This window comes from Asterias amurensis, chromosome 11 (genome assembly GCF_032118995.1).
Source record: "Asterias amurensis chromosome 11, ASM3211899v1".
NCBI lineage: Eukaryota > Metazoa > Echinodermata > Asteroidea > Forcipulatida > Asteriidae > Asterias > Asterias amurensis.
Genome location: NC_092658.1, coordinates 1,161,894 through 1,174,230, shown reverse-complemented (window position 1 = coordinate 1,174,230; position 12,337 = coordinate 1,161,894). Strand labels below are relative to the sequence as shown.

The following is a 12,337-nucleotide window of genomic DNA, read 5'->3' as shown; positions in this document are numbered from 1 at the left end:
TATCAACAGGCTTAAATAACACCACTAAGCCATTCCAATGTCATGATATCAGCAATGCTAACATGTCGTGAATCAATAGTATGACGAACAGCAATGAATAATTGTTTAATTCACGTGGTTTGAGGTTTTTCAGACAGCCCCTTGTCCCCTAGATAGATTATTTTTATAGTGGCGTCTCTGCAAGCCTCTTTGGCTGCAACACTTCTTCTGTGCTTCAATTTTTGAGGTGACTTTTGGAAGTGTATTGCCACCATGTGGATACAAAAAAAAACTATCTCTTGTCATGTACGTACACGTGACTTATCGTGTACGTACACGTGACTTATCGTGTACGTACACGTGACTTATTGTGTACGTACACGTTAAAGGTACACGTTAAAGGCACAAGACACTATTGGTATTACTACTCAAAAAAATTGTATAAAAACTTACTTGGTAACGAGTAATGGAGAGCTGTTGATAGTAAAAAGCATTGTGAGAAATGGCTCCCTCTGAAGTAACGTATTGTTTTTTTAAAGAAACTTTAGGTAATTTCTCACTCAAATAAAATAAATGAAGTACTTCAGCCGAAGTGTTTTATTTTGCATCTTAAAGCACACAAATTTGTGCAACAAGGGTGTTTTTCATACCTTCCAACTTCGATGACCAATCATTGAGCCCAAATTTTCACATGTTATTTTATGCATATGTCGGAATGCACCCCAGGGTTTTGTACACCATCGGGCAATTGGCACCATCGGCTTCGCCTTGGGTGCCATTTCCCCACTTGGGTGTACAAAACACGATGGACACCGGATAATGTATTGTACATCAAAGTAGCATGCAGACGAGAGAAAGTAATTTGTCCATGTCTGTGTGTTGATTGGTCCGATGTTTGGCAGCTGAACCAACCAAAACACACATTTGGTAAGCTTACGTCACTGCATGTTTATCCAATGAAATCGTTGTGTTAAATGAAATCACTGGTTCTGCAAAACCTTCCAATAATATGTGCAGGAATTTACGTCTTTCTCATGGTGGCGCTGTTTATGTATTATATGCGACGTGAACATACTGTGGTCCTTTTCGAAACCACGGCTTGGTCCATAGGCTTCGGGCTTAGGACAAGTCGGCCCGATGGAAGCCTCGTAAGGAAAGTGCTTGTCATTAACCGGAACTGACGTAACTTAAGGGGTAGGGTTTCGTGTAAGGTCCAATTTGCGGTCTGGGTGTCCTTTTAAGAAAGTTTATAGCTCTGGATTTTTTTTTAAGCATCGAAAACTACATTTAAATCCGTCATGGTTTTCTAGATACAGTGTCCCTTCAGGGACACCAATTACATCAGGTTGTGCATGGCAAACCTTTTTGAAATTGCCGTGAAGCTTTACTGATGATGACGCAAAATATATACGATGGGTTGGCCAAATTTATGAAACTGATGCATTTGGTAAGCTCCCACCACCGGTGTAACAGGAGGTTTTGTCCCCGGAGATTCTGTCCCCCGTTATGGCAAACTGTGTATGATGGCGCCCTCTATTGAATCATCCTCCTCCAGCCCATGTTAATTTTCCATAATATGGGGACCGTATGGTCCAAACATATGGAACAGAATTTCCTGGGACACCAGCTCTCGCACTAAAATCCAATGACTGCCCTCTGTTGATACAAATAATAAATTCTCCCCAAACAGCACTCACTTATTCGGAAACAAGCGCAGGCCATCAGGAGCTATTTTCGTATGAAAGATAGTTGTTAAACAATATAGTTTTGAAACAAATAAACATTTTATATGTATACGAGGAAGGGCCCCTCGTTCGTAATCGTTAGGATCTAAATTTGTAAAATCTTTCGTTTTTATATTTCCATATGACAAAAGATCACGAAAGACTGCCTACTTGATCTTGATCTTGATAAGATGATTGGTCGGCTCCTTCAGGAAACAACACTCAATGAGGTTAGGTCAGGAGGGAGGAACGCCAAGTCGATTTTATGCGTCCTATGAGTGTACGCCGAAACTTAGTAGGGCTTGTGATGCTGGTTGTAAAGTAAGGGGAGTGAATTCCAGTCTTTTGCAGTATTGGGGAAGTAAAGATTTATGAAAGGCGTTGGTTTTGAGGAAGGGATTCTAAGGGTGAGTGGGTTGTGATTTCTAGTGGTGATATAGAACATCAAATATCTGAAATAACTCCCTCTTAAAACTCCTTGTTTTATTGATGAACAGCCTAAAGACGCGGGCAGCATAATAAAGATCCTTTATTGGCATTTAGAAGACTCTCCTATTCATCTGATCCCTTGGTGCAGAACGCCTTTCAAAACGCACTCTTTGCCTTTCTACCCCCATGGTCCTTACTGGAGGTCATGGAGGTCACCTCCATGGTCCAACCACTGTCTCCAGGGAGTTCAGTCAACTCGTCCTTTGACAACTCAACTGGTCAGATAACTCGTCCGGTCAGACAACTCAACAGTGCCAACCTTAAAAATATCAAAATGGTTAATGCTGTCCTGACACGTTTAACAGCCATGGTTTATCCGACTCGGCACACTTTAGCACCCAGCTGCACCAATAATACAAACCAGACGGCATTGGCTGGTAACCTTTTTCTAGTGAGTGTAGATTTTCTGTGCTTAGATAAGAATGACATCAAAGGCAAATCGATACAATAGTCGTATAGAACTGACAGTTATTGAGTCACATTGAGTCGCCCTCAACGCCCACAGCGGTGCAAATAGTCGTATAGAACTGACAGTTATTGAGTCACATTGAGTCGCCCTCAACGCCCACAGCGGTGCAAATAGTCGTATAGAACTGACACTTATTGAGTCACATGATTCACGTTCTAATAACCAATTTGCATATCGGTTGATTGTTAGCTATAATTAGCACCATCAGATCATTATTGTTCATAAATAGCATCACTTGACCATTCACGAACAGAAATAGTCCGCACCAGTTATTCAGCAGTCGTCAGCATTTTTGTCGAAATTGGTAAGTGAAATTTAGATCTTTTGTTATCATTTTTTTAAATATAAACTTACTTGTGTGTGTCAACTGAATGATTGGCACAATTTGTTTTGGTGTGTGAACGATTTCTAAACAATACAACAGTGTAATGGTTTATGACGGAGAAGGCTAAATGAAACTGCTTGAAATCTGAGAAAACTATTTACTGTTCTTTGGACAAAGAGGTTGTTTTTTAAATGGTGAGTTGAATACCACTGCTTTAAGCTGTGTGCTTTGATGAAGACAGGCAGAGCACAGTGGTTGAAACGTCGAGACTTCACTCCGTGCTCTTAACAGGCTGCAGAGAGCGGTAGCAACAGACCCTGTTAATCTGGGTGTGTGGGGAGCATTTTAAGGGTGTCAAACACTCTTTTCAAGTGTAAAGGCTTTTTGGTAGAGGTGCTGTGAAACTAGCGATAAGGATGATGCGTGCTTGAAGCACATCGCGGCCTTACACTTTCGTTTTGTACTACAGTTCCTGTGTACAGAGAAAGAGTCCTATATAGGGCTAACGTGGACATACAGATGTTTCACTTAGTGGAAGAATGAGATCCTACTTATAAGTGTACAGAGCAAAGGAATGTTCAATGTGTGTCTATTGTCGGTGTGTTTAAAGGCACTGGACACCTTTGGTAATTGTAAAAAAAACAAAAACAGTATTATCACTTTGTGTATCCCGACATATAACAAATCTGTGAAAATTTTGACTCAATTGGTCGTTGAAGTTGCGAGAAACAATGGAAGAAAAACATCCTTGTCGCACAAGTTGTGTGCTTTCAGATGCCTTGAATTGGATACCTCAACTGAGGTCTCGAATTCAAATTACTTCTTTCTCAAAAACAACGTTACTTCATAGGGAGCCGTTTCTCACAATGTTTTATATACTATCAGCTCCCCATACCTCGTCACCAAGTAAGTTTTTATGCTAACATTTTTTTGAGTAGTTATCAATAGTGTCCACTGCTTTTAAACTATATAGCTCCAGTGAAGTGAGTATAGGCCTGGTGCGTTCTTGGGCGGAGAGCACTTAAAGGCAATGGACACTATTGGTAACTACTCAAAAATAATTTTTAGCATAAAAACTTACTTGGTTAAGTAATGGTGAGCTGTTGATGGTATAAAACATTGTCAGAAACGGCTCCCTCTGAAGTAACGTAGTTTTCGAGAAAGAAGTAATTTTCCACGAATATAATTTCGAGACCTCAGATTAAGAACTTGAGGTCTCGAAATCAAGCATCTGAAAGCACACAGCTTCGTGTGACAAGGGTGTTTTTTTCTTTCATTGTTATCTCGCAACTCCGACGACCAATCGAGCTCAATTTTTCACAGGTTTGTTATTTTATGCATAAGTTGAGATACACCAAATGAGCAGACTGGTCTTTGACAATTACCAATAGTGTCCAATGTCTTTAAAGCTGTTATACAGAATTGGTAAGGATTAAAAGCATCATTGTTTAATTATTTTGGTATGAAAGCTTACTGATTAATGAAGCTCATACTTGAACCATTTTTTTGTGGTCTAATGTGTGTAATCATTTCCCTCTGAAATAACTGAGAAAACTGTGTCTGAACGCTAAACAAGGCAACAGCTGATTTCGTTTGTTAAAACTGCAGGACATTGTGATCATGCTGAATACGTTTCTCCAGACTCAGATGACAAATATAAGCCCTTATAGAGACATTGGATTTCTCAATAATCATCAGGATTTGAAACTTTGCATGATGAATATATTAATAGAAAGGTTTGCGGTAACACCATGTAATGATAATTTCTAACATGAGTTGGGGTGGTTCTGAAAAGAACCATTGGTTTCAATTGCAAATAGTTAATCACGCTTTAGGTCCCTATCGTAACATGAACACTATTGGATTTGAGGCATAAACATGAATACTGTCTGCGATTTTGTCAGTTCTACCAATCATATATAATACCTTTAAAGTAACATGACTTGTTTTCTTCTTTTTCCCATTACAGATCAAAATGGGAAAACTTTCCCTCCTAATCATGTTCTCTCTGCTCGCAGTGTTAGAAGCTAAGAGTCAATGCTTCTACGGTGTGCCAGGTTTGTACTCGAAACTAGAAACCATTTTATTTGATCTGATTTGGTTCTATTCGTTTCAATTTGATTCGATTCGATTCAAATTCATTCGATTCGGTTGGATTCTATTCGATCTGATTTGATTTGAATTTAATTTGGTTTGATTCGTTTTGATTCGATACGATTCGATTTGATTTTATTCGATTTGATTTGATTCGCTTTAAGTTGATTTGATTTGAATTTGATTTGGTTTGATTTTTTTTTATTTGATTAGATTCGATTTCTTTAAACTTCATTTAATTCGCTTTTTTATTGATCACTTCCCCCTATACAGTGGACACAGTTTCTGTTCAGTGTGACGAATCAGGCAAAGTGACTGGGGGCTCTCTTAACGGCCAGCCGATCACCAAATGCAACATCTGTACCTGCACTGTTAATGGACCTACTACCTTATTGGACTGCTGTACGGAGTAAGTGTCTCCCGCCAAATTGATTTGAAATTCAACATGGATTATTATCAACACAATAGGCCTTTTATGATGTGTTAATATAAGAGCTTACTTGTATCATGGGGTTTGGGGCATTGCATGGTGAGGTATTAAACTATTTTGGTTTGCGGTATATAAAAACTTGACAGGTAGAGTTCTTCTACTACCACGGAACATATTGTTTGGATTTTTAAAGAGACTTCTTTATTCTCCGTAAGCAAGTTAACATAAACGTGTGAGGGTTACCACAACAGCCACATTAACCTGTAACGAAAACGTATGTTGGCCCCAACTGGGCATCACATCTCACCGTTACAGTTATATTGTAAACTTAAATTAACTTCACAAATAAACTGAAGACAGAGTGTCAGAAACAATAATTTTTTTTAATATTAAGAAATATTTCATAAATGTTTTAAATCTTGTTTCAGAACTCCAAGAGATCCCATTTTTGACGAGAGCAAATGTGAAAAGGACTACAGCTTCACCGAAGCTTGTGAGTTTAAACTCAAGAAAAAGGACAAAGATGACCCGGCGCCGTGCGTTATCACTGGTTATAAGGAATAATCTTAACATCTCCATACCCTGTGAAAGTTCAACATAGAGTGCACTAATTAGATATTCAAAGGTACTGGGGTGGATTTCACAAAGAGTTAGGACTAGTCTTATCTCGAGTTAGGACCAGTTACTCGTCCTAACTTGGGACTATCCATGCAGTTTGCATATCTCCTAGGACTAGTCCTAAGTTAGGACTAGTCCTAACTCTTTGTGAAATCGACCCCGGGACACCTTTCGGTAATCTCTAATGACCAGCATTCCCATTTGGTGTATCCCAAGTATAAGATAAAAGCTGTGAACATTTGTTACTCAATTGGACATCTAAGTTGCAAGAGAATTAAAAAAAAAAACACCTAAGGTGCATTACTTTGCATAATAAAAGATGCATAATAAAATGCTACAGCTGGAGTCTTTTAATATTTGAGTGAGAAAATAACTCCTTTCTCAAAAACTACGTTACTTAAGAGGGGGAGCCGTTTCTCATAATGTTTTAAGCAATCAACAGCTCTTCATTGCTCGTTACCGAGTAAGTTCTTATGCTAACAATTATGTGGAGAAATAACCATTGGTGTCTATGGTGCCTAAGTTTAGCTTGGTAATTAATTAAAATTTACTGTTGGTTAAAAGTGTCCTTCACCGATAAAATAGTGCCAAATGAAAACAATCATGCGCCTTGGTTGGGTGACAAATTCGAACTAACAACCTTCATGCCATTATATCAATGCATACCAAAACATAAATCAGCCAATATTATCGATTATTCAAATGATTACAATTTAAAGTTGGATACAGTGGGTTTTTTTTATTTGTAATTGTTATAAATGATCGTAATGTAACTGGGGTTGGTCTTGAAGGGGATTTTGAAAGCTCAATCTTTTCGTTTGTAGAAAGTTTATCTCCATCATTTGGATTCAAAGTCCCATTTTATTATTTTGTTTTTTATTAGGCCTATAGGCATTTTGTTGATATATTTTGCATTATTTTTTACTCTTTCGTCGGGTTCCCTGTGTACACCAATGTTGTAAGATGCCGATAGGCCTTTGTGGATACTATAGTTCAGATCTTAACTCGGGACGTTAAAATAGCTATAATTAGGCTTTGGAACTTGATAAGATCGTTTATTTTTTATTTTTTATTGTTACAAAAAGCGGATAGCCGCCACTTACAGGTAAACCATTAACAAAAAACAGATAAAACCATGTTTAGATTCCGTCATTAATTGATCAAAAAAAAGACAAAAGTTCACAGAGTGAACAATAACAGCACTGTCGATCTAAAGCAAAAAGGTCTGTTTTTTTGTTGTTCAAAACAGTGTGATGTTTAGGTGTGTCAATGACGTTGTTACGATTATAAATACAATTGCCGTTATTGATTTGCTGTTGATAATGATAGAGCTGAATTATCCTTTTTTTTTTCAATTTCAAAACATATCGATTTCATAATACCAAGAATTTCTCGTGTCATCCATAAAGCTGTTTTATTTTGTTTGTTAGTGTTTTTTTTTTTTTTTAATCCAATGTCATTACATCTCTCCATTGTTCGGTAGTATGCGTGATGTTCGATTGTATTGACCAATTGTTCGAGAAAAACAAAGGGAACGACGTTATTAATTGAATTCGTATTGCCACACCCATACCTGGATAGCCCCGAACCCTCCCCAACCCATTTCACCTTCTGGACAGTCAAATGAGAACAAAGCCCCCACCCCCATCGCGCCCACCAACCCCACCCCACACGCAAAATCCAGCACCCCCTGCTAGTTCGTCCCTACATAACTGGAGCGTCTTGAAACAAGACTAGTCTCACATCTGAAAAGACCTGTTAAAAACACTGGTAATTGTCAAAGATAATAATGGAAGAGAAAAAAACATTGTCACATGAGTAGTGTCCAGTGCTTTCAGATGCTTGTTCGGGACCTCAAAATCTAATGCCGAGGTCTAAAAATCAAAATCAAATATTTTAGTGGAAAATTACATCGTTCTCGAAAACTTCAGAGGGAGCCGTTTCTCACAATGTTTTATACTATCAACAGCTCTCCATTACTTGAGCCAAGTAAGTTTTTTTCATGATTGTGATTATTATTTAGAGCAATTACTTAGAGTCTCTATATGCCTTTAAAAAGCAAAGTTGTTGCATTCTATTTCTTTGCAAAAACATGGCTTGACGTTTCGACTTTAACTAGCAGAGTCTTTTTCGAAGGCTTAATTACAACACAACAAACATGAACAGGTAACTTAGTGAAGACATGTTCCTTTTTTAGGTGATGCTTAATGCCAGGGCACAACATCAAGTGACAGTTGAGGCTCAATTTGTCAGCAGCGTACCGAGCAAGCAAGTCACTTGATTTAAACTTTGAATTTTTTTACTCAAATCTAAGATCATCAGAGATTAATTGTTTCGCTTATTTTCTGAGTAACGTCATTTCAGGCATTGCAAATCATTTTTTCCACAGATTTATTTGATCGATTTTCTTATGTTTCGTCTTTATAGCCACGGTAGTTTTTGTAGTACTCGTTGGTTGAGGCACCTCCATGTTTGAGGGTACAAATTCGACTGGTTTGGACCGACTGTGCAAGTCTATGATTCTCGTTCGTTTTTATCTTATAATGGAAAAACAAACATCTGGATAAAAATAGGACAAGAACAAACCGTTAGAAAAAAAAATCGGAAACAAACAAACAAACATGATATATTATTATTTTGCTGTGATATATTGACAACAAACGACGCCAAAGTCTATGGTTATAAAGATGTTTTAAAAGTGTAAAGATCCACACAAAATATGCATAGCCAACAGTTGCTAGTTCGTAAAGTTTGCGTGGATTGGTGTATTCGAGTCTACTTTTAAAATATATATATATATATATATATATATAATGAATAGGGTAGATGGCCTTAGCTTTCGATCCAATCCGGACCTTCTTCAGAGGCATAAAACAAGTACAAACAAATACATATCCATTTATAGAAAGAGAGAGGGGGAAAGGGATTAAGGGAAGGATCCAGAAAGAAGCGGGAAAATAATATATATATATATATATATATATATTTGTTTTAACGGTTTCAAACGCCTTTCGTAGACCAACTCGCCCGATCCGAAACGTGTCCCTTATTTTCGATGTTTATAATTGTGTAAAATCATGGAACAAAAAACTACCTCTTTCAAAACTAGAAATTGCTTCTCGAAACCCCCTGCCTGATGAATGAAGACGCGTTTCAATAGTCATAGTAACCCGCGAACAATGACGTAATTAACAAATAAGCTGATGCAAGCCTATTGATAATGTTGACCAATAGGCACGCATGTAATTAACGCCAATAGCCATTCAGCGTTCCCATTCGGGACAAAGAACGCTTCCTGCTGCGCATACATAATGTCACTGGTACCCCGCAAAAGAATTTACGTTGTTAAGCTATACGGGACCTACGTATGGGGACAACCTCATAAAGGGCAGATTTTTCATCAACCGCCATTTTAACCTGAGACAGCAAGCAGAATGGCTCGTACCAAGCAAACCGCCCGAAAATCTACCGGAGGAAAAGCTCCTCGCAAGCAGCTTGCCACCAAGGCAGCCCGCAAGAGTGCCCCATCAACTGGTGGAGTGAAGAAGCCCCATCGTTACCGTCCCGGTACCGTGGCTCTCCGTGAAATCCGTCGCTACCAGAAGAGTACCGAGTTGCTGATCCGCAAGCTGCCCTTCCAGCGTCTGGTCCGTGAGATCGCCCAAGACTTCAAGACCGAGCTCCGCTTCCAGAGCGCGGCCATCGGCGCCCTTCAGGAGGCCAGCGAGGCTTACTTGGTCGGTCTCTTCGAAGACACCAATCTCTGCGCCATCCACGCCAAGAGAGTCACCATCATGCCCAAAGATATCCAGTTGGCCCGTCGAATCCGTGGCGAGCGTGCTTAGATAGTGGGTCTAAGCATCACACAACACCCCCGGCTCTTTTCAGAGCCACCAAATATTCTAAAAAGAGATGAAGTTTTACTGTCTGATAACAATAAATTTGATGTATAAATACTTGCTTGTAAATTATCGCTTTAATATATTAACCTACCTAATCTTTATCTTTTGAGTGATTCCAAGCTAGTTTTGTACCTGGCGTACCTGTCCCTTTTCACAAAAATGCTTGAACTGTAAATGCATAGGCAATAATATTGCCTATACTACGTGTTATCAGTCGAGGTTCCTTGCTCTTTGGCTGAAAGGGCAGTACTTTTACCATGAAAATGTTCAACAACCACGCTAGACCTCCAAAAGCCCCAACTTCACAGTTGATGGTTGTTAGAATGTTCATAGAAAATGACCTTCGATCGATGGGCATTCACTCCTTTGGCTTTTTTATGAGGGTTCTTTTTACACGCAAACAATGCATGCTGCACACAGCGTATTGCGAAAGCACTCCTTTTGCTTTGTATGGGCATGGTTTTTCTACCTCGAGTCCATGGTCTGAAGTTCTTTGTACATGTTCATGCAGTAATGCATGCCGTACAACTGAGGCACTTGGCAAATATTCCATGCAAAACTGCTTGATTGGGCTCCCAAAATGAGCTTCCATCGCTTGGTAATTATCACATATTATTGAAATCATTACTCGAACCACAATAAACATTCATAATTTCGAGTAGGGCCTACGTTCGTTTCAAACATGAAACCGTTTCAGTTGGTACAACAATAAAACACAACGTGGGAACATACATGTATAATACACGTACATCCCTACATATATGTACAGCACATTAGCATTTGTTTCTTGCATGGAAACAGCGTACCGTTTGCGACACCAGCGAAAGAACAGTGCACATCTTCATGTACACATAGACTAGTTTCAAGTCTTAGATCGCGGTAGTCTTTGGTGCAAGACGTTTCTCGTTTTCCTTTCACGCACAGCGCGGCCAACTCACCAACAGCGCCCGCACCGACTCACCTGACTTGGCAAAGGGCACACTCCATGCCCCCGGATCCGTGCCTTGGTGCCCTTGAAATGCTACAGTAAAAAATTACAGTTTCCCCATAGGGTACCCTTTATTACGGAGAAACTGCCTTGGTGCCCCTGCCCTCTCATAAACGAAGCATCCATGCCTTTCAATACGCTTTCTCATCATATTTTCGAAGGAAAAACAAAAAGATTCGGAGAGGAATGAAATAAAAATTCGGAAGGAAAATTGAGAATGAAATGTTATTCATAGAGACGAACATAATCATATTGTACCTGTCCCTTTAGAAGCTCACAGTAACAAAGGTAAGTATGAAGGCCACGATCGCATTTCAATCGTAATCTATATAAATACTAGTTCCCCTGAATCACTTGCGGCTACTTAACAATTACGGATACATTTTGCAATATTATTCAGAAATTTGATTCTAATTACAACTTGATATAATTCAAGGCAGGGTGCGGATTACGAAGCAGCGGGTCTCGATTAAAACATAAAAGTTAAAGGCAATGGAAATTGTTTTGTAATATTGTCAAAGACCATTCTCACTTGGTGATATCTCCATTTGCACATTAACAATCCAGTGAAAATTTGGGCTCAATTGATCATCGAGTTTGCAAGAGAATAAGGATCGAAAAACACCCTTGTTGCATTACTTTGCATGTGTGTGCTTTCATATGAATAATAAAAGGCTTTTGTGAGAAATTACCTCTTTCACAAATAACTACGTTTTTTTTACTCACAATGTTGTATAACATCAACAGCTCTCCATTGCTCGTCACCAAAATACCAAGTAAGTTTTATGCTAAATTATTTTGAGTAACTGCCAATAGTGTTCAGTTCCTTTAAAATTGTGAAGCATTCAAACACACACACACACAGGCATGTTTATGGTGCAGACCGAGGACTTCTCTTTGTTCTCTCAGTGTTTGGACATAATTTATTTTTCAGACGTCCCCATTGGTTTTGTACACAAAGTCTACCGAGGACTGTCCCCGGTGTGACTTTTTCCCGGATCCCTTTTGTTAAAGTCTTCGGTCATCAATAGTAGACATGCCCCCCCCCCCCCCCCCCCACACACACACAATCCAAAAATGTTTAAGGTTATACATGTGACAAAAAAGTGGGTACATCTCATATAAATCTTGCATAACCTTCAAGCCTGGTGTCACATGAAGCGGGGGTAAAGCTCCGGCGGTCACGCCCACTAAATCAGTCCCAATCTCACCACGATTGGCAGGAGAACAACACCCACGAAGTTCGTATTCAGTTCACGGTTGCATGAAGGCTACCCTAAACATCTGCATGAGAATTCGTCACTTACCAAAAAAAACAC

General features: G+C 39.1%; 2 protein-coding genes across 2 annotated transcripts; both read left to right on the top strand.

The window, feature by feature from the left end:
* The first annotated feature begins 2,825 nt into the window (after window positions 1–2,825).
* LOC139944344 (uncharacterized) lies at window positions 2,826–7,239 on the top strand. The gene is made up of 4 exons (XM_071941345.1): window positions 2,826–2,965; window positions 4,956–5,043; window positions 5,354–5,489; window positions 5,939–7,239. Exons 2-4 carry the CDS (start codon window positions 4,962–4,964, stop codon window positions 6,072–6,074), a joined length of 354 nt encoding a protein of 117 aa, XP_071797446.1. The 5' UTR covers window positions 2,826–2,965; window positions 4,956–4,961; the 3' UTR covers window positions 6,075–7,239.
* Window positions 7,240–9,562: 2,323 nt separating this feature from the next.
* LOC139944434 (histone H3.3A) lies at window positions 9,563–9,973 on the top strand. Its single transcript, XM_071941453.1, has one exon. It carries the CDS (start codon window positions 9,563–9,565, stop codon window positions 9,971–9,973), a length of 411 nt encoding a protein of 136 aa, XP_071797554.1.
* Window positions 9,974–12,337: the final 2,364 nt, after the last annotated feature.

Coding starts and splice junctions, on each gene's coding strand:
- LOC139944344 (XM_071941345.1), top strand. CDS start 4,962: ATGGGAAAACTTTCCCTCCTAATCATGTTCTCTCTGCTCGCAGTGTTA. Junction 5,044..5,353: donor ATGCTTCTACGGTGTGCCAG/GTTTGTACTCGA, acceptor CCCCCTATACAG/TGGACACAGTTTCTGTTCAG. Junction 5,490..5,938: donor TTATTGGACTGCTGTACGGA/GTAAGTGTCTCC, acceptor ATCTTGTTTCAG/AACTCCAAGAGATCCCATTT.
- LOC139944434 (XM_071941453.1), top strand. CDS start 9,563: ATGGCTCGTACCAAGCAAACCGCCCGAAAATCTACCGGAGGAAAAGCT.